The 22,268-nt window shown below is 44.9% G+C and overlaps 2 protein-coding genes across 9 annotated transcripts; both read right to left on the reverse strand.

Annotated features, from left to right (window-relative positions):
• Window positions 1-132: 132 nt before the first annotated feature.
• prrc2b (proline-rich coiled-coil 2B) lies at window positions 133-16,519 on the reverse strand. 8 transcript variants are annotated; one of them, XM_088391953.1, is made up of 35 exons: window positions 16,342-16,519; window positions 14,592-14,770; window positions 14,302-14,476; window positions 14,114-14,216; window positions 13,894-13,957; window positions 13,678-13,821; window positions 13,266-13,591; window positions 13,067-13,191; window positions 12,809-12,972; window positions 12,428-12,515; window positions 12,160-12,298; window positions 11,450-11,780; window positions 11,191-11,375; window positions 10,753-10,957; window positions 10,443-10,659; window positions 8,455-10,338; window positions 8,341-8,376; window positions 8,089-8,240; window positions 7,886-8,001; window positions 7,666-7,807; window positions 7,514-7,593; window positions 7,171-7,449; window positions 6,999-7,085; window positions 6,732-6,924; window positions 6,459-6,556; window positions 6,260-6,378; window positions 5,943-6,183; window positions 5,684-5,869; window positions 5,427-5,506; window positions 5,257-5,341; window positions 4,902-5,111; window positions 1,979-4,096; window positions 924-1,087; window positions 746-850; window positions 133-519 (listed from the first exon to the last, which is right to left on the reverse strand). In XM_088391953.1, exons 2-32 carry the CDS (start codon window positions 14,704-14,706, stop codon window positions 3,929-3,931), a joined length of 6,537 nt encoding a protein of 2,178 aa, XP_088248079.1. In that variant the 5' UTR covers window positions 14,707-14,770; window positions 16,342-16,519; the 3' UTR covers window positions 133-519; window positions 746-850; window positions 924-1,087; window positions 1,979-3,928. The 8 variants fall into 8 exon arrangements, with proteins under 8 accessions (XP_088248079.1, XP_088248078.1, XP_088248080.1 ...); XM_088391952.1 differs by having other exon boundaries at window positions 8,089-8,243; XM_088391954.1 differs by having other exon boundaries at window positions 7,171-7,232; window positions 7,338-7,449; window positions 8,089-8,243; window positions 8,341-10,338.
• An 893-nt stretch (window positions 16,520-17,412) lies between these two features.
• plpp7 (phospholipid phosphatase 7 (inactive)) lies at window positions 17,413-21,989 on the reverse strand. Its single transcript, XM_088391559.1, has 2 exons — window positions 21,112-21,989; window positions 17,413-18,860 (listed from the first exon to the last, which is right to left on the reverse strand). Exons 1-2 carry the CDS (start codon window positions 21,629-21,631, stop codon window positions 18,472-18,474), a joined length of 909 nt encoding a protein of 302 aa, XP_088247685.1. The 5' UTR covers window positions 21,632-21,989; the 3' UTR covers window positions 17,413-18,471.
• Between the last annotated feature and the right edge of the window lie 279 nt (window positions 21,990-22,268).

Below are 22,268 nucleotides of genomic sequence, written 5' to 3' on the forward strand. Positions count from 1 at the left end.
CCCATTGTTATTTATTCATTAATTGTCATTTATAGTGAATTGTATTGTCATTTTATAATAGTTTGGTGTACTGAATGTTATGTGTAGTGAATTTTCATCTCATTTGCACACAATAAAGATCAAAAATTCAAATTGGCGATTCACATTATTTTTTTAATTCGTATTTTCATACTACAATTAATTCATCCAATGAGAACTCAGAGGAAACAAATATTTAGGTTTACACAAACAGAAATATAAAGTCATGCATCAAATATAACATAGAACAATGGCAATATGCAAATAACTTGAATGAGAGATGAAGTGGGAAGATAGTTCTAAACGAAGAGGTCAGATATCCTTCCCTGTGGGAGGTCACCAATTACAAGACATCTCGGAGGCGGCGTCACTGTTCCTGCGTGTGCGTACGGGCGACCAACATATCTCGGACTGCGCGTCATCGGCTGGGTGAGCACGCCCCCGGCGGAAGCTGTGTTTGGAGGTGTGCCTCCCTGACCACACCCGAGGCTTCGGGTTCATCTGATGAAGAACCCGTCATTAGTGGAAGAGATGTGTCATTGCTATGCCCTTAACGTTACCTCAGTCAAGCCCATACTATTGTCGTCCAGAGGTTATGTTGTTATCCACGTCACTCGGTTAGTTTGTTGTATAGATAGAAGTTAGTAGGTTAGTCAGTTTCTTCGTCAGTTGGTTTGTTCGACAGTACCAAGGTGTGTACTTGCTGTCATGTCACCATTTGTCTTACCTGAACAAAAACCGACGTGTTCATGTGAAGACTCTCCACACGCTCTGTCAAGTGATTCAACCACTCCACATGGTCACTCAGTGATTGAGAAAGATCACTGTTGCCCTGCACACAAAGTAATATTGTATCATACATTACATGCATAGAGTACTACTGCTGTATGGACTGCCTCAATCACCGCAGACAAGTTGTCCTTGAGCTCAACTGCAGCCAGGCGGATGTGCTCCAGTTTGTCAATCTGCTCTTTGAGGCGGTCGTCGAGCTCCTGCATCATCATCAGGCCTTCGTTGGCTCTCCAAGCCACCTTAGCCATGCTGCCTTACACCACAACACCCTGATAACCTGTTAATATTGCATATGAACATGATTCATAAAGTGTGGCACGTGGCCCCGTAGTGGTACACAAATTAATTATTTCCTCAAACTGGCCCCAATCCAATGAGCTTGTTAGGTACAGTCCAATTGTATTTAACTTTTAAGTACAATAACACTGCATTTGCTCTTCAATAACTGTTTTGAAAGGTTTATTTAGGTGCAACGATCTACAATGCATTTTACTAAATTAAGGATAAAACGGTTCAGATAATGGATGGATGACTTAATTGAATCATAACAAAGTTTCCTGCCGCAATGTAGTTTGGATGTTTAACACTTATTCAGGCCTACCACGCTGTTTTATTCTAATGTTGGTCATTGTGATGGCACTTGTGTAAAAGTGTGAGAACCACTGTATTTATTAGATAAGATGTAAAAAAAAAAAAAAAGAATTGGGTGATACTATGAGCTGTTCTTAATATTTTGTCCTTCTCATAAAGCTGAATAAGCATTCGAAGGTATCTCGTTCAAAACTTGAAGTTTATGTTCTTTGTCACTGCCATGCTTTCAAATGTTTTTAAAAAAAACTTTTTTAATGCAATGTTTGATGACAAAAATTACGTATCGTTTTGGTTTACGTCGATATAGTTTGCATTAGTCTACTGGGTCGCTTTCGACGTTTCTTGTCCCGGTTTTAACTTATTTTGTCAAGTTTGTAGTGAAAAAAAAAACCTCAGAATTGAGTTTGATATCGGTTTAAACTCAAATTTATCAATTACAGAGTACAGTACAACGCGTATAAAACGTAAACAATTTGCTTCATACCGATGCTACTCGCGACAAGCCATTGTCATTGGCTGGTAGCTAGCTTAAAAACGGTGTACTTAGTTTAAAAACAAACAAAAGATTAGTACTTACCGTGTTTTATTTGAACTACATAAAACGTTTTAGTCCACGACGCCCCCTGACAGTTACAGTGTTAAAGTAGTTCTTCGTCCAGACAAGTTCGGCAAAAATGGGAAGAATGTCACTTGTGACGTCACACACATTGTAGTGAGTTTTCGAGTATGGCAGTAACGAACGAAGATAAAATGATTTTGAAGTTATCACTGACACTTTAAAATATAAATATACTTTGCACATGTATATAAATGTGCACAAGCTCTTATTTGGCTTGTTAGTTTTACATTAAATTTTTTGCATATGGGTGAGGATGACACGCAAATACATAACAGAATAGAATCAACAGTATATTATAAGAAATCACAACTGCTTTATTTCTTTCGATAAGCTCTTTGCTTTTCCTAAGTAATGAACACATTTTTGATAAGGTCAAAGGGTATTGGTCGGCTAGGATAAATACAATACTGTGCTGGGATCAGCTGTGTAGAAAGCACTGGTCCTTTAGACAAAATTAAATATGCATATTTAAAAGTACTCAATAAAAGTTCGGGTAATGATTTTGGTGGTGATAAGCAAGCACGTAGCACTTTTTTTGCAAGAGGAAAACAACCCGGCCACACTAATTGTTACGTTAACAGAAATTCCCATCTGTGACTTTGAAGCAGGGATGGTAAACTTTTTTTTGTCTATGAAATTCATTGGAAAAATGTTTCGAGGTTTAAATGTTGTTTTCAGAATTGCTAGCCGCAGGTTTCCCACCCAGCGATTATTTTGTGGCTATTTAAAAACAAAAATTTCAAAACAAAAGTCTTGTCTTCAAAAGTTTGAAGAAAAAAAAAAAGTTTAGATGGAAATATTAAATCATAATTGAACCCTGATTGCTGCCTTTATTGCTTGTGCCACACAGATAAGAAGCTGGTTGACCTTAATAGGGTGACTTAAGTCTTGAAAAACATGAGGGAGCCTTTTGCCTATCTTCCGTCAGCTTAAGTCCTCCGAGGGCCATAGGGGAGACATTTGAATTCTTCCAAGGACTAATTTGTCGTGATGGATTTAAAAAAAGAAGAAAAAAAAAGACTCCACAAGGGCCTCAGCGGATTTAAAATGAGATTCTGAGGAAGTACACATGACGCTCTCTGGGGTGAGAGTCCATATTTTTATTATTAAATATTTTGAACGTTTTGTATCAAATGCCATCTCAGCCATGCCGTAGTTTGCCCACCCCTGCTTAAAATGAAGTGTCACATGTAACACCCAGAGACAATTGGATTTGTGACAAGTTTAACGTGGAAGCAACATGAATTTGGGAAAGGGAGGGGAAACAAAACAAAAACATCTCACCATTTTGTACAGCAGAGACAATAGTGTAAAAGCAAACTCTTTTTTTAACTTTTTCTTTTTTTTTTTTTTTAAGAAATAACATCTAGAAATCTACATAAGTGTAGCCACAAGTTCATGGCAATTTGACATCGACATGCAATGTTTTCCTTATTTTGTTCCTGTAATTATAAAACCCCCATTTCAGGTGACAAGAGCTTGAGTTTTAATTTTCAACAAAGAGGGGGAAAAGTGCCCCAACTGGATTTGAATTGCTTTTAAAAATGTCCAAATGACTGTCCATAACCAGGCAGTTCATAGAGTTTGGCAAAAACAGTGTGCACAAATGAACCATCAAGCAGCCATTTACAGAGGGAGGGGGGGAAATAAATTAAAGAGAACTATGTGGAGATCTGTTTTTAAAAGCCTGTGTTTATGTATATATTTATATATACAGTATATATATCTCTCTCTTTAGAAGTCTTACATTTGGGTGTGACGTCAAAAGTGTCCGGGTCAATTGTCGATGGTGCTTGTTGGAAGGCTCAGACGTTGTGCAAGGAGTTTGTGTTTGTAGGCTGGGTGATGACCATTCTCTTCATATTTTTGTCTTTTTAATCTATTTTGTTTCAGGTCCACAACTGACGACTACGCCTTGCCCTCCTCCACTTTCACCGCCTGGGGTTTGATGGCGCCCGTGCGTGGCAGCTTGGGGTGCTCGGCGGCTGCGAGGGGCTCCTGGAGTTTGCTGGTCATTACTCCCGATGGTGGCTGGCCCTCGCTCACGGCTATGCGCACCTCTCGCACTGTTTTGCACTGCGTCGAGAAGAAGGCAGAGTGAGTAACAAAGCGACGCTGTTTACTTGCATTTATTTCAATTAAATTCGGTAACAAATACAGCAGGTATTCTGTGGTTAAACAACAGAATTAAATCTGAACATTGAAGGAAGATATGGTCAAACATTCAAAACCACTGTCATAATACAGCATTGTTACAACTTTATTTACACAAACGCTTTTCACAAGAGATGACAAGCCAGAGGAAAATGCTCGGAATTGAAACAAAATGAATTTGACAACTTAAGTGCTACTCAAAATGAAACTAATTTCTTAAATAGTGGAACTGCAAAATATTTGTAAAATATACCTCTGAGGTCAAACTGAATGTCTGACGCCCCCCCATAAATTGCTGCAAAGTAGGGGTAACAAATTTTTTTACTATATCAAGGAGAAAAACACAATGATAAAAGTCTGCAATTTTAAATATAAATTGTGTTCCAAGCTAATATGCTAGTTGGCAGATTTGTTTAATTCTTCATCGTGCATAAGCAAATACAAATTGTTGTGCACCTACAGAGCGGTAGCACTACTTGTGGATTTTCATGATTTGTGACGAAGCTTGGTCCGCAATCCCCCGGAAAAAGCGGGGGAAAACTAACTTCAAACCCGACATGAAAAGTATTTGTAAGTTTCATGAAGTTGTACGGCTCTCAAATACATACTACAAACATGTTCGAATTAAACCAATGGCAGCTTTGATAAACAAACAATCAATGCAGTGCATATAGAGATAAAAAAGAAGATGAAATGAAATTACCTATATTTACAGTGGGTGGCTCACCTTCATGCCATCCTCGGGCCCCTTGATAGGGGGCTCGGGGGCCAAGGGAGGGGTGGAGTGGCAAAGGTCTCTGCCGGGATTGGGGTAAGGGGGGGAGCGGATCATGACGGTTTTGTTGACCTGCATGACTGGTCTCTGAATGGGGCTGGGGAAGGGGCCACTGGTGGGGGGACGCATGTGCATCACCAAGCCACCCTGAGCAGGTGAGACCTGATGGTCATGGGAGCATGGTTGGTGATGAGATTGGGGGGAGGGTCAAAACAGGGAGGCATAAAAAGAGTTAATCACCAAAACTGAGACTAAAATGTGACAACTGTGTACAATTCATTAAGGAATTCTAAATCAAAAGTTGTACCTGCTGTGTATAATGATGGGTGGGCAATGGTCCAACCGGGCCTCCTGGACCAGAAGGCTTTCCACTTGGGCTAGAAGATCCAGGCCTGATGAAGAGTGGAAGGGAACAGAGTTGGCGCAGACATTCTTTTTTGATCGTCATCATTATGGACATAGTTCACCTGCACTCACCTGTAGGAGCCTCCGGGCATCCCCGGAGAATGATTGGGCTTTTCCGAAAACTGGAAACCTTTCATTTCCATCTGGGAGCTCTAAGGATTGACCAAATAATAGACAAAACAAATCACAAAATGAAATGGAGATTAAATCCAATGGAATGACCGAGAACCTCAAATAGTGCATGTCTCAAGCAGCTTTGTTTTTTTAGGCAAGGGACCGGTTGAATGTTTTTTGTGTGCGCCTTGCATTCATGACGAAGAGGGGCGCACCTCTCTGCTAGGAGGCATGACGGGTTGCGAGCCAGGTGGCATCATCCTGCGTGGACCTCCCACTGAGAGATTCTGGCCTTGCTGTAGCTGGATGGACTGAGGGAGGATGAGGTGTTGCTGGGCGGATCCGTAGCGCACCTGAGATCCAGGCAAGGGCATGGTCACCTGGTGAGAAGACAACAAAAACTTTTCATGAATCAATTGAAAGAGTTGTTACTGAAAAAATAGGGGGTAAAAAAAATAAATAAAAGCCCCACACCTGGATGAGTTGGGAGTCCATTAGCTGTGACGATCCCATGCTGGGCCCCTGGTTCAGCTGGCTATCGTAGACTAGCTGCTGACTGCCGGTCATGGGCTGATAGTGCGAGCCCGACGAGGACTTGACAATGTCTGACGGCTGCATGCCGGGGAACGGCGAGTAGGGCCCCTTCAATGGCGCTCCGCCTGACAGCACCATGGGGCTGGGCTGCGACAGGTTGGGGTGCATGTAAACCGGCGACCTAAACAAGGCAAGATGGCAAATTAAGCGAGATGACGCACAAACAGGAAACTAGTTACTAATGCACCACTAAATACCTAAAGGGGGCAATAGAGTTGAACATCTCCTGGGACTGAGACACAGGCAAACCTCCTCTAAGCCCCAACTGAGCCTGAAGAGATGTGTGCAACGAGATGGGGATCTGCTGGGCTGCCGCCTGAATGGGTGCACATGTCAAATATTGGAAGCATTTCAGAGACAACACGCACAAGTCAGTGATTCTGTGCGTGCACAAACTTGTTGGTAGGTCTGCTGCTGAGTCATTGTTGGTGGAACCAAGCGAGGCTGGCTCGGAAAGACATGACCATCCAAATACAAAGGGGGAATGTGACTACCTAAAGAAATTGAAATGAAGTCAGCATTTTTTTTCAAGAGACTATGGACCTTTTAACTGCACTAATATGCACTCTAGCTAGAAATTTATATCTTTGACATAAAATACAATGCTTCCCCCCCACAACTCTTTCTCTTTGTTATAGGAACAATTCATATTTCTTTCTTATGTTGTACCTTGCAAGGACATAGAGGGTGCTACGGAGGCCACAGGCATAGGCGGCATGGAGACCCCTCCAAAAGAGCTGTAGCTGACCCCGCTGGATGAACCCACGCTGCACGGAGGTGGCACGCCAGAGGCCCCCGCACTGGGAGAGCCCTGCTCAGGAAGGGACTGGGAATTCTCCCACGCTTTACGCGCAGACTCCATCTGAAAGCAGAAAAGCATTGCACAGTCTTACAAGAATGAAGCTGAAGGCGTCTCCAGTTGAAATCGTGTCGTACCTTAAGGGTCAGGTCAGTACTTGGAAAGGACAGCGGGTTGAGGTTTATGCCAGGCTGCAGGTGATTGGAGCGGAGCATGGGGATAGTCTGAAAGAAGACGAGTTGCCAATTAGTTGGACAGGCACCAGTGAGGCATTTCATTCGGCACAATTAGTTCAAATTCACCACTCACATTGACGGTGAGGGGATCTTGAAGCTTGTTGACGGGGTTTGACACAGGCACTGGGGTGGAACCTGGTGGCAGGCTAAAGTCAGAGTCCTTGGCGCTGACGCCAAACTCAATGGGGGGCACGGTGTCCACGTGGAGGTCCACGCCGTTAACCGGGGTGATGGGGCTACCTTCCAGGCGATCCACTGCCTCAGAACCCTTGCGGTGCTTCAGGGAGCGCTCGTTTCCGATGGGCCCCGGTTTGTGCTGCTCTTTGCTCTGCTCTGGGCCTGCATCCGAGTCCTTGGGCAAAAAAAGAGGCTGAGCGATTCACTGAGTAATTATTGTTGATTCAATCTTGTGGTACCTCAGAGTTGGGCTCGCTGCCAGTATAAGACACTTGTTTAGTCCACGAGTCTCCCGCCCCTGAAGACTGCACTGAAAGAGCTGGGGAATAAACAGAGGTAATAATTCAGAGCATTCATCCAGGGTGGTGCTGCCTGGATCAAACTAACTCACCGGAACTGTTGGTCTCCCAGATTTCCGTTCCCAAATTACTAGAGGAAAGAGTCTCTTCTGGTTGTTCGATGCTCATGCCTCCCTGCTTCTTAGCAAAGCGCGGCGCGATCTTGGACGCGACTGACCTGTTCTTCACTTGAACCTGATGCATGAATTTAACAAGAAATGCTTGAAAACCCCTTTTGGCATACTTTCTCACTCAACGACCATTTGAACTTACGGCGACTCCTTGATCCTTCCTGCGCCTATCATCATCTTGCGGACGTCTTTGTTTTTTGGACAACGCATCATGGTAAGTGTCCGAATTTGAAATGGGTCCCCCGGCATCTTCCTCAACTAAAATATAAGAAGATTGAAATTCGAAATCTACCGCAATAGGGGAAGCATGTATATAATTTAATCATTTTTTGGTTCAACACTCACTTGGGTAGGCACTGAGCTCATACTGGGAAAGTGGTTCAACGATGTCAGGTTTGATGGGTCCCGTCTTATCAAAGTTCTTTCCGGAGGACTCGTTCAGCTCCCGCTCATCTGACTGATCAATAGTGTAGACGGGGCCCGACTCATCTGGACTCCTGCTAAGAAAGAAAGAAATAAAGTGTCCAAACATGGATAAGGTTTGTGAAGAAAATGTTTGTGTCAAAAACTGGAAGATACTAGCAACTGGTTTCTCACCTCTTAGAAGAGGCCACTCCATTCTGCCAGGTGTCATTCCTGTTTGAGGGAGCAGATTGAGGGTTATCGGGTGCACGTGCCATCTTACTGGTCTCCAGCACCGAGGGCTCTCCTTTCCTGTTCTGGCGGTCAATCAGCGGCCTTTGGCTCGAGAAGCTTCGTTTGGAAAGCTCCCTCTTCTCGATGGAGCCCGCTTCACCGTGGCACGGGTCCGCGAGAACGTCGGCGTGCCCCTGCGTAGACGCGCCACCGCTCGCTCTGCGCTTCTCCCTCCAGTCGGCAAAGTCACTGTTGTCCGATCCGGTGTCCCATTCTTCAGTCTGAGCTTGGTGGCCGCTGCGTCCTCCAGTGTAGGCGCCGCTGGGCCAGTTGTCTTCCCCGTTGCCTTTGGGGCGACCAGGCCAGGGGTTTGCAAAGTCTCCATTTATGTATTCGTCACTGGTCCACTGGTTGGACGCGGGGTCACGCTCTTGCTGCAGGCGACGGAAGCGTGGGGGCTTGTCTTGACGTGGGGGGCGCCGCCGCCTCAGCACCTGTCTGTCAGGGTTGTCAGGGTCAAAATAATATTCCCCCTCACGGTCCTCGGAGCCATTTTCCATGAAAGGGCCGGTAAATTTTGTGGGGTATTTCAGAGACTCACGCTCAGCAAGCGGTTTACGGGAGAAAGATGCGTCAGCTCCGGGACCGTAACCGTTTTCTTGCATGGAAGCACCAGTGCTACCAAACTGATGACCACGACCCCTCCATGAGGACATCTCTCGAGAACCTCCGTAGCCTCTAGTATAGTTTCCGTTGTTCAGTCTGGGAGGCAGCATGCGGCCTCCAAAGCCTCTGCTCGCCTTGACTTTTTCTCTGTGATCGGCAGCAGCCTGGTCTTCCGTGTAGATCTTGTTGGATCGCCAAGACTCCCGATTGGCTTTGCGAGTTTCTCCAGACTCGGAGTAGCCTTCTCCGTTTTCAGAGCCCTTCTGTCGCCGTCTCTTCGGCAGCTCCTCATACTCGGAAGTTTCACTTAGTGTCTCGCTGACGTTTCGTCTTCGTGGCTTGCCTCTCTGGAACTCCTCCACCTTCAGCTCTCTCGGTTGGGCTCGGCCTCTCCCTGGACGCAGCGCCTGACCGGCGCCATTGTTGTAGGCACCTCTGACGTTGTCTCCACCCCGGATGCCGCGGCCTCCACCTCGCGAATTGAAATCCCTAAAACCTCGACTTCGGCCTCTTCCGGATCCCCTGACTGCACCAAAGGCCTGTTCTTCGTCGATGAAGATCCAGTTATTACGGCGTGGTGCCTGAGGTTCCGTGTTTTCGAGAACATCTCTCGGCGGCTGGAATTTGTTGGTGTCCCAAACGCTCTCCCTAGGGGAATCATCACTATGGTTGATTACAGGAGGCCGCTCCACTTTAGCAGGACCCGGGGACTGACGCTGCCTTTCTTCTGCCTTTTTCTCAACCATGGGCGATCCAGAGCGCCTACTGCTGACAGCCTGATTATCTTTCTTTAAGTCATAGACGTTGGTCAGGACTTCCTTCTCCAGCCGGTAGGGGACAGCCTTCTCTTCAGGCTCAGGTTTGGGCTTCTCATTCTCCTTGTCTTCTACTTTCAGAGCCTTGAGAACTGGTTTCTTAATTGGCCCAGTTCTGCGCGTCAAAGTCCGGCCAGTGGTCTCTGATGGCTGGCTGACACTAGCAGCAGAATCAGACCACTGACTTTGAGCACTGATTCCTTCATCTCGTTTCCAGTTGTCTTTTGAACCATCAAAGCTCTCATCGTGAGAATCACCATCCTTCAGATGACGGTCTCTTGTGTCTTGTTTTGGGGATTCGTTATCACCATGATGCTGGGTGTGAAACCGAGTGCCAGTCAGCAGCCCCTGGTCGTGGTGGTCTCGATCGGAGGCTCGAGTCTGGAAAGCTTGATGTTGGAGGTCATCATGAGGGTGGGGGATGCTCTCGCTGGTCCTCTCCTCATAAGTGTCTTGCTGGGAGGCCATATCACTTCTGCTGAAAAATGTCAAAACAGAACATGGTTGCAGGATTTCGCCAACAACAGATTGTATTGGTATTGATTATATAATATCTGTAGAATTATGAATGAATGGAAATACCTATGAGGAAGTGAATTGTCATCAAGCTGACTGTTATCCTGGTTTTCATGCTGCCTCTGGTAAGGTGGAGTAAAACTGCGCAGGGTGTAGCTGTCTTGGCTCCAGACAGGATATGGTTCAGTGGAAGGGGCTCTTCGCTCTTGCTGCAGGTTGGGATGACCTTCATCAGAACTGGGACTGTTCAGGCGGTCTTGGTGCATCAGGGGTTTCATCATTCCTGCAGAAATTAAAAAAAAAAACAAAAAAAAACGTTTGAGAACCACAGAGCTAAAATAAAGCATGAGGATCATATTGCGGAGTCCGCACTCACCAGGTGAATGGACCGGACCGGGATAGAAGTCGACAGGAGATCGTCCTTGGCTGACGCGGGGGTCCATAAAAGGTGGCATCATCATCCAGCGAGGATCAAAGCCGAGGACATGCGGGGGATAGTAGCTTCGTTGTGCGTGGCTCGAGGTGGGTGAGGCTTGATGGCTCGACTGCTGCCAGTGCTGCATCTTGTAGACCTGCTCTTGCTGAATGGGCATGACAAATAGAGTAACCTATGAACTTGTGGACCAAAACAGGAGCACTTAAACGTGAATATTCTCACATATCCACAACAGTAACATTACACAAGAATTAGAACATCTGGAGGATCAGTTATTGCTTGGACCAACAAGTCCTTCGTTCATTGATAAGCTAGTATGTTCCCAGAACATAGAATGACCACTTCACTGATTCAAGTGTGAGTTAAGCTCGAATTTACCTGTTGCTGGTGCTGTTGGGGTTGTTTCTGAAAGCGGGGTGGCACCGGTTTTGGGGCAGGGCGTCCACTGTAATCCCCAGAGGGCGAGGAAGGCTCTTGGGCATCATCCTCGCTGCTGCGATAGGCGGGGAAACTGAGCTCTTCGCGAAAACTAGGGCTGGGGGAGTTGTCAGAGGAGCACTCATCTGGAGAACAACAATCCCATGATTGAAATATTTTATATTTAATATCTTAAAGTGGCCCATCTTAAATTTGCTACCTTTTGCATTATACAGATGGTTGTCATGGGCTTTATTATGATTCCTGTTGGGAGACAAGGGGGCTTCTTTGCTGTCTCTCTCTTTGTGGCCCTCCTCCGTCCTTGAGGCTTGCCTTTCCGTCTTTCCAAATTTCTCATCCAACCTTTTGAGCTTCTCCGCACAGGCCGCCAGCCGTTCCTCGCGGGCGCGCCGCTCTTCCTCCTCGCGACGCCTACGGGCCCTCTCCACGGCCTCAGACAGCTCAGGCGATGCAAACTTTGCCCTTGCCGGGGGCTGAGTTTGCCGCTGGTGGTCTTCTGAGTCAATCGCTGGCTCGCTTTGGTTCTTCTGCTGGGACCGAAGGTGGAAGAGATCTATTTATCAGTAAAGCCAGTGACTAACCTTTTTCACATTATAATCCTGGAGAATAATCCCATCTTTTGCAGGCAGTAAAATAGCTTTACACACAGGCATTGTGTCAACTCAGAAAATGCCCACAAAAGCAGAAAATTCCTGGGTCGACTTTGCCACCCTCCCAGTGAGGTGAAAAATATAGCTCACTTTTACAGCAGTGTAAAAAGGGACTAATGATAGGAACAAGTGAATCGTTTCTATATCGAGTTATGGTAAGCAATGATGGGCTAAAACAGCTGAGACCATGAGTTCATCTCAGCCAAGTAAACTCAAGAGAGGCTGAGAGTGTAAAAAGGGCGCGTGGTGTGTCATTCACCTGGGTGTCCGCAGAGAGATATCTGCTTGTTGTCTTCCTCAGAGGCTCCTGGTGGTGATAAGAAGAACTCTCTTCAGGGCCCTCAATCGAGCTGAGTGATGACTGGCAGTCGCGGCGATTCTCCCTTTCCCACTCAGCCCTGGAAAATTCAACACAATCTTTTCAGGAAGCATAAAAGTGTGCAATTGTCCTGAGCTGCATGCTTGTTATATTACAGTAGAGGGGCGACTGGGTTAACAGAGGTGAAAGGGAATGCAGAGCATCTCACCACATCTTGTTTTTATCATTGGCTGAGTGCTCGTCTTCATCGTCACTGAATTTGAGCTTCTCACTGTAATCGACTTCTTCATGGAGACCTAAAGTAATGACAAACACCATGCGTAAGCAAAAAAGAAGAATCTGAGGCTACTGGGAATAAGAATGACACAAACTACTTTTTGATGGATTGGGATACAGTGATGAGGGGGAGTTTGAAATATTTGGGGGTGATGACGGACGACCTCTACAACATATTCTACCAGGCAGCAGCCCTTTTAAAAATGCATATCTACGTACATATAAAATGAAAGCAAGTAAACAGACAGATCTTCAACTAGCGTCAACATGAATGCCTTCATTGCGATTTAAGTGAGATAAATGTACTATATACCAGCCCATCCATCTTCACAGTCATTGTCGAGGTCATCCAGATCCTTCAGGTCCTCGGGATTGATGATGGCGGGTCGTTGTGGTCTGTCGCCAGGCCGACGGATGGGCTGGGATGAGAGCCTGGGCGGCACACGGACAAATCGGTTCTCTCGCCGAATGTCACCACTGGAGAGTTAAAAAAAAAAAAAAGAAAAGAAAAGAGGATCCCTTAGCCTCAGGAAAGTAGACATGCGACGTGTCACACAGTTGATGTACTTACTTGACTAGTTCAGGTTTAGCATAAGTCAGTCTAAAAGTCGGTTTGCTGTCAAATCGGGCTGGTGGTGCTACTGTGGTAGAGACGTGGTTTGTGCCTGGAGTTTCTCGCGTCTCTTTGGAGCACATCTGTCCATAGCAGTATGATGTCAGTTGAAAGTACAACTAATCATCTCTTGAGAAGAAATGTTATTGGTACTTACGAAAGCTGGCAACATGTCATGGTAGACAGCATTGGAGGTGTGGAGGAGCTGATGCTGCAGGGCAGACGGCACCGTCCTACGCAGAGGCTGAGCGGGACGCAGGGAGGGCTCCTTGGGGTCCACGCTCGGCGGCTGTGCAACTGCCGTCGCTGCCACGACGACGCTAGATGAGGCAGTGCTGGTGGCGGAAGAGGGGTGGGACGTGGCGGGAGGGGTGCCCGTCTCGCCCAGGGTGGTGGGCTTGCCCTCGGGGTCCGCTGGCAGGCCGAGGGTCAGGGATGAGGGCTGGAGGTTCTTGCCACCTCCCTCCCTCCAGCTGGTCACATCTTGAGACAGACAGTGTGCAGTTCAATAACACAAGACACGCGAAACAAATTCCCTCCCGAACTGAAGCAGCAAGGGCGAGACATACTCTGCGGGCGGAGGCTTGGTCCGGGCCCATACGACGGATCGTAGCCGCTTCTTTCCTTGCCAGCCTTGTCCTGTTCTCCAGCGGCCTTCAGCGTGGGAAATTCCTCGTGAGAGAAGGGCCGAAGTTGGCTTAAGGCCCTTGAACCTGCAGAGTCGCCACATGCAGAAAGTTCAGTATGCCAGCGTATATTTCCAGCCCAAGAGTGAGCTGACTCACCATCTGGCTCTGCTGCCTTTCCATTTAGTTGGGCCCATTGCTTTGGTCCACCTGTTGTTGTGTTCTGTGGAATGGGCGTGGGGGGAGGTGAGTACTTAATGATTTCATCAAACTATATTGTTCTAAGTTTAAATGCAAATGTATTGAACTTCAAAGTCAAATACTAGTGAATTGCACACCATACCGCCAATCTCTGTGCCAGATAAGCAACTATATGTACCTCCTGGTTGGCTACTGGGGGAGGCTTCTGAAGATTGGAGACAGACTTCTGTGAAGCCGGCTGCAGCTGCGACTCCGGCAGCTGAGGTATTGATGCAACAGAACTACGAAGACAAGAAAAGGAACAAACCCCGTCGGACAACTGGGAGATAAGACGCCCCGGGAACGTTAGCAACGATCCCCTCTTACCTCTTTTGATCGGGTTGTTCCGGCTTGTTTGCCCATCCTGTACCGTCTTTCGGGACAATAATCACGTTGGGATCGTTTCCTTTGTTTTCAGACTTCAAGCTCGGTAGGTGAGCGGGCGGGGGCATGCGCCGGGCTGCGGCCACTTTGCCAAGACTCTGCAAGCCATGTCGTGGAACTGATGGCGAGAGCAAGGCAGTTAAAAAAAGATGTTTGTGTGAATGAACATGTTGCTAACAAGTGTAAACACAGCCTAAAATGCAAGGTTAACAATATCAAAATAAAAAAGGTACCTGAGTTTTTCTGGCTTTCTATTGATTTTCCCTTGTACTTGTCAAACAGGCTGAGTGAGGAGTACTTGCTTTTCCCATCCTTGGACTTGGTTATTTGCCCCAAACGATCGGACATTGCGATGTAATGTCATCGAGTATGGAAATTTGTCTTTGCGCCTCTTCCCAGTGCTTTTCGTATTCTACATAGAAAAGACGTACAAGAGTGGAAGTATTAAAACAATAATAAACACTAACAGGAACACTTATGACAGAATGTCCCATTGAGATAAGATTTGTCATGTCACTAGATTTGAGTAGCATATACAAAATCAAAACACAGGAAACATGATTACAGTGCTTGAAGTCAGAAGTTTAAATACAGCTAGATTCCAAATGATCAACTTTACACCATTCATACAAAAATCACAATGTCCCATTACTGGTGAGCTAATTTTAGAAAAGGCTTGTGGGTGACCAATGTGTCTGGGGGGGCTACCTAATGCCCACAAGCAATACATTTGCCAGCTCTGCTTTAGACAAATATTCACAGATAGGATCATTCAAGGTCTTCAATTAACCTGGTGTTTTGGAATGTGGGAGAAAGCCACAGTTGCTGGAGTAAAACACACAAGCAAGGAGACCATGCAAACTCCACATAGGAATTCCTTCACAAAGTTTAATTCACTTTGTTTATATGTCATTTTTACAGATGACTTCAACGGGGCGTGACACAATCGCACACTTTTCTGCAATTACTATAGGAAAAACATATTCGAGTGTGTAATCAATTCATAACCAACGATAATGCTTTTCAAGTGTAACAGAATAAGACAATGTGCAATATGCAAGAAAACGTCGTCCATTTTAAGTCAATTAAACGCTTTTCTCTCGCATTTAAAAATCTTTGCAGCGCCAGATAGCATTATGACGTCACATGCAGACGCTAACGTGATGACATCTAGCCCCTGTCATATGCTTAACGTTTGGGTCTTCATATTTAGCCTCGAACAGGCCAGTTTGTGAAAATGACAGCTTAGCTAGTTGAAATGTTTCAAAACAGCTCAATGAGCAGGCCGCTGAACAAGGATGTTTGTCAATCTGGCTAGCCAGCGCAAAGGAAACGAACCGTGACGCCAAACCAGCGCACAAGAAATACAATGCAAATATTTATCTATATAACTGCGCGATGATATCTCAGTCAAAATAGAGACAAATGTTTACTTACGATGGATTTTTATTGTGACAAAACGGGCACAAAGTCACCGTCGACCTATGACGCTAACAGCCGATGCTAACTTGGCGGCTACTAGAAAATGGCTATGTAAACATCCAAGCATCCAAGGTTATAACTCATATTTGGACAGTCAAAAATAAAAACACATGACAAGATAAAACGGTGAAAAGAATCCAACCAATTGTGGTTATTTACGGGGATTATTGGAAGGAAATTATACGTGGGGAAAACGACAATCCGGTTGGATTTATAGTGTTTCAAATACAAGCCCTAAGCACAGGCCAGGGACATTCGGTACTGCATTCAGTTGACCGAAAAAGACGACGATATTCCCGGCAAACTATGCGTTAAAGACCCCGGAACGAGTCATTCCCAAGCGGGGAACATTTCCCGAGCTGGGGCGAAAGGCACCGAGGCCAACCTTCAGGACAAGACGATTAAAAATGGCTGCTGCCCAAAAAGAACAAAGCGACAATAAAACTGAAGCGGGTCGGCGAAACGTCCCTCGGACGAGGCTGACGACGGCCCATAACTTACGGTTTCGACGTTAATGTGTGCCTTATGTCCAGCGGCAAGGGATTATTGTCCGCAAAAGATCGTCTTTTGGAAGGATGGATGGGGATTGTGAAGCCCAATGTTTCCTAGGATTCACAAATAAGGGACGTTGTTGCTGGGATTGTACCCGGCCTGCAAATGAAGGCTGTAGCCAGTTTACAAGAAGGGAGGGAGGGAGGATACACAGACGACGCTCGATGCGTCATACGTCACCGGGCGACGTCAAGCGCCAGTCATTACGAACTCACGAAAAACATTTTATAAAGTACATTTAATACAAGAGCAACATATATAATAACAATAATAATAATCATAATAATAAAAATAAAATCACAAGCAACCCATGAATGAACTCCGGTCAGAAAGAACGCGTATCCATGTCTTCTCCACTAGAGGGAGACATCGTCCTATCATTTGTTCCCCGCCAGTGGAGTAGATCTGCAAAGGACTTGCTAAGAAACCTTTTTGCTATCTTCATCTTTTAGGAAGTCTTTGAAAATATCCATTTAACTAAATGTTTGTATTGAATTTCTTGTAAAAATTTTGATTTTTATTTCCCTTATTTTTTCATCTTAACATTTTTAATTTACCCTCAAAATGTTTTTCCCCATTAGGTGAAAGGAACAACAAACAGTTTTGATCAATATGCTTCAACGTTTATCAGTAGTGTCAGAGTCAACTAAGAAGAATGCAGGAGACTTGACTTGAATAATCTTAGAAAATTAAATTCCCTCAACAGTGACAATGTTTTTCAAGTTTTTCCATATACTTGAGACACAACAGTACAAGTGTTGTAGTGTCTGCAGGGACCAAACACACACACACACACACACACACACACACACACACACACACACACACGCACACACACAGATATTCAGGACATGAGCTCAACACGAGACCTTGATTTGGAGGGAAAACAGCACCAGACTGTGTTATGAGAACTAATGAGTGATAAGTTTTCTGTTCTGTTGTTACATCAGTTTGTCTAAATGTCGCCACACAGGAAACATTCTCACTTGTTGCAGCATCAGAAACAACTACTTAGACACGTTTTACCGACTTCCATCTTTGTTTATTAACAAGATGGGTGTGAGAAAAACTGTAAAAACACATGTCCAAAAAAGCACTATATAAATCTGATGCATTATTATCATTCTCTTAGGTTGTTTTGCTACATAGTCCCAAAAACAGCAGGGTGGGTGCTATCAGAGACAAAAACATTGTTTCCAAAAAAATGCAATATTTTATGCTAACATGCATTCTGGCACAATAATTGTGGAACTTTGAACAGCTTAGCCCTTTAGTCTATTAACACAATAGCCAAATATTAATGACTGAAATGAAGAAACATGAATACAATTAAAGATAAAGTTCAATGATGATGTAAATTGTCAGAGAATTCAGATAGCAGATAGTGTGTTTTCTAAATAATACAGTGCAAAGTAACCAGACTGAAAAATACATCACAACCTCATCACAAAGGAAGAAAGATGTAATTTTAAAGTCGTAATTTTATGACAAAAATGACTTTGCCATGAAACCCTTTGAAATTATTTGAGGATCAGCAGGTTTTTCTGATAAAAGTATTTTTTAGCAGCCATCTTGTGGTATTTTTGCCATCAAATTATTTCAAAGTAGGTTGAGGAGCGTCAGTATTTAGACACAAGTAGTGCTTTGCTTCCATCATGTAGCATTCGAGAACTTCATTTGGGAAAAAGAGCTTCATTATTTAGGCTGTTGCTTTTGCCACCACCTTGGGGCCAAGGATCTACGTTGAACTAAGTTGAGGACCTTCAATTAGACAAAAGCAGTGCTTTGCCACCATGTTGTGGCATGTACATTACAGGCTATTAGGAACTTTATTGGAAGGGCGTAAATTATAATTGACTATTGCTGCAGACATTATTTTCACCCCAAAATTTAAGTTATATTACAATTTTAGCCCCCAAAATACGTTTTTTTACAATATGGAAGTTAGTTTAAGAGGATTAAAAAAAGTGTCCTGAATGAAATGAAAGCAACAGTACACGTCTTTTTAAGGCCTTTCATGCAAACCTGCATTGAGAATGTGACAACTGCGACTGGTGAAGTCCTAGCGCAGCAGTACAGTCAAAAAAAGGGACTCCAGCTGAGGGTCCCGATGGAGATGAGAGTCTGACACGTGTTGGACGACAACCACACTGTCTCCATCAGGCCAAAGTGGAAGAGACCCAGGGCGAAGCCACAAAGCACATCTGTCAGATGATGCCTGCCCAGCAACACGCGTGACACCCCCACCAGGACGGCCCACAGCACCAGCAGGATGCGCAGAGGCACGGCCAGAACCAGGTGAGACAGCAGGAACTTGGACACCATGGCGGCACGGCTGGCGTGCGCCGCCGGGAAGGCGTACGCGTCCATGGCAACGCGGTCCAGGAACCCCGGCGACATCTCCCATGGTCCTTTGCGCTTCACCAGGCGCTGCACCCCCGCCACCGTCAACACGTCCACAATCAGTGCTGCAAAACAAAATAAATATGTAACTGCTGCATTGATTTATTTGGCATGATCACATTCTTTTACTTCAAGTTGGGCTATAAATAAAATGGTGTGGTGCTTTACAGAACAAAAAATGGCATGTGTTCATACATTTATTCAATGGGCCACCTCCTTGGCCACCAGAGGGCAGTATGACAAATATATAATAAATCCACAAAGACGACAGTCACATCTACAGAAAGTTAAAATATTTAGGGCCCGACTGTTTTATTTTAGGTCGATGCCATTGTCAATATTTGACAGAATAAACTTTTCAGGCAGAAGGGAAAGTAAACAAAAGTTTTTTGTCTTGAAATGAAATCCAAAGTACTTCAAGTATTGACAAAACGTGACCAAAATGAATGCGTGAAGTTGTGATGACAAGTGAGCAAAATGGAGGAAATCTAGCACATGTAGCTTAGCAACATTAGCTTTGAGTGCACATAGCAGATGTTTCCTTTTTTAGCTGCACCAAAATATCACAGTCAGTAAAGCATCATGGTCATGTTAAAAGTAGCCCGTCAGCTGTCTGACAGGTTAGCGTCTATCCCACGACACACTTTGAGCATGGACACAATATTAGGTACGCTTGACTCTCCTATATGAACCATTAAAAAAACAAATTTTTAGCTTTGTGAATGAATGGGGGGTCAACTTCAGCTCTTGATGCTGTTTACTGACAGTTGAAAATAATCACTCAAGCAAAAAAATAGGGAACTCAGGTTATTTGATACTGGGGAAGATGTGATGTGAGATACAAATGAAGAACATTTTAATGCCAAATCTTTACATGTTCGTAGCAATTATTTTAAAAAATGTACTTTAAAGGTGAGAGTGACTTGTATTTTTACAATACATGACATATTTTAACAACTTGTATGACTGTATGGAATGTATTAAGTGCCTGTCCAGTTAATAAAAGATTTTGCAACAGTTTGACCCAAGAAGAGATTAATTCTATTCCAATTAAACCGCTAAATGTGGAAAGAAAAAAAAATGTTTTCATGCGTTAATCTGCTCTGCCGGCAGTTTTGGTGCCAGGCTACTTGTGTTTAGTGGATTTGAGCCCCTCAAACAAGCTTCCTACTGTGCAGTCACACACAAAAAAACAGCAGCGAGAAGGATCAACACATTATGATGTTCTCTTCATGTAAAAATAATGCCACCTGACCCAATAGTTATTTCTGTTTGGTTCGGAACAAAAGCAGCGGAGGTGATAAAGATGGGAACAAGTATGTCAAGGACTTTTCGCACATTGTCATTGTGTTGTTGTTGAGTGTGGATAAGGAGTGTGTTGTCTTATGAGGTACAAAGTCATCTTAATGTCTGTTTTTCTTCGATAATGAAACAAATAACAATATAAGTAGCGATGAAGAGGCTCAGCATGGCCTCCAATCAGAGCGCCGTGTTGCTCCAATAAGCAGGTTTGTCAACCTTGCGGCTCATTAATCCGTTTTTGGCTCCCCACTAAGAAGGAGTTTTAGGGCCACATTGAGAAATAAAGCTTAAACTTGGAGAGTGAGGGTGACATTTTCCATGAGAAAAAAAAGTCTGACTTTTTCCCGAGAATAATGTAGAATAAAAGTGTTCTTGGGGCTGTCACTATCAAATGTTTTTAGAATGGATTATTGTATTTTATTTTAAGTGTATTGTAAAACCATTTCCCCAATGATTTTTTTTAACAAATTGTTCAATTTGTGGTGTTAGCACAAATTATGTTACACGCTCGTATAATTAGCTTTGATTTTGCAGTAATGCTTAAGCAACAGCTAAAATGCTAACGGTGCAGGAACACACAAAGGCAAACAATCTAAAAATCACAGGCACATATTCTTTATCCTCTGTGAATAACAACTATTACAGTTTAGTTGTGATCGACTTCTGTGCTTCTGTGGGACTTTGACTTTTTAACTTCATGAGGCTCCAACTGTTTAATAATTGAATATCTGTTTGTGTTATCGTTGACTACGATACTGAATTAATGATCACATTATGAAAAATGTTGAGAGATTGGAACGAATTACTGGCACTTTCATTCATTTCATTGGGGATAGATGATTTAAGAGCATGGTCACAGAGCTCGTCAAGGTACCACTTCCAAGCTCCCATAGTCAAGACCCAACTTTAAATTTGGTGTATTCCAACGGAGCGTTTCCAATTTTTTCCGAATTTTGCGAGCAGACTCTAATTGTCCCCAATTAGTCGCGTGCGGTCGCCGCTGACCTCACTCACCCAGCAGCAGGTTGACGAGCACCTCCTGGCCGGCCAGGGTGTTGCTGCGCGTGAGGCACACAACGGTCCCGATGATCCAGGTGAGGCCGTGTCCGGTGAGCGCCAGCAGGTTGAACATGGAACGGCAGCCGCCCCACGACGACCAAGTGTACGCGCACACGCTCATGCGCTTGGACAGGCTGATGTCGATGGCGAGCAGCGAGCTCTTGGCGATGCCCTTAAACGACGGGTTGAGCTGCATGCAGTCTTCCTCCGGCAGCCGCTGCTGGCTCGGCTCGCCCCGCTTGCCAGCATCCGTCTTGGGTGCGCCATCTCCGGCTTCCTCGCTCGGCTGGCTGCGGAGGGAACTGGAGCGCCTCGGTACAGCTCCGCCACCACCACCGCCTCCTCCGCCAGCGCCGCCACCTCGGTTCTCCGGGGGGCCCCCGCCTCTCAGCGGCTGGTTGAGCGACATGAACTCGGGTCTGTTCAGGATGTTGTTCCGCTCCCGAGCCCTGGGTCTCATGCTGGTTGCGGGCATGTTTTTGTTTGGACCTCTTCTCCAACCGACATGCAACGGTGAAAATGGCTAAAAATAACCCTCTGCCCCGCTTTCCTCTCTTCCTCTTGTGCCCTTAATAGATATTTTTAGAGCGGGCGGAATGTTCAGTGGCCATGCTCGTCCGTCGTGAAGGTAATCCGACCTGAGAGCGACGACTTGACACTTGCTCACGAACAGCACCGTGCATCGCTAAATTGTTTACTTCCGGGTATGCGCCAAAAAAAACACAAGAAAAATCGATCGCGAACAAACAATAGCAGAAAAAAAGATATAAAGCGTGCAGTTAAGCCCCTCCTTGCCCTTTACGCAAGTGACGTAATGGTTCGACGCACAAAGCAGATTCCAGGTTAGATGCGCACCGGAAAGGAGTTGTCCAAGGTGCTTAACGAGAAACGTTGAAGACTTATTTGAATAAAATAAATGTATTTGCATGGATTTTAAAATGGGTCTTTGTATTCATTAAAGAAATGCTGATTGAATGTAAACCCAGTGGGGATCTGTGCAGACTTGGATCAATTAGTGTTGCCCGGAGTTGAAAGCAAACGTGGTGAAGCGGCACTTAGGGGTTACGCTGCATGCAAATGGCATAAACTGCCAACAGAAGTGAAGCCAACCT

The sequence above is a fragment of the Syngnathus floridae genome, chromosome 12, assembly GCF_059516105.1.
Source record: "Syngnathus floridae isolate MCC-2025c chromosome 12, RoL_Sflo_1.0, whole genome shotgun sequence".
NCBI lineage: Eukaryota > Metazoa > Chordata > Actinopteri > Syngnathiformes > Syngnathidae > Syngnathus > Syngnathus floridae.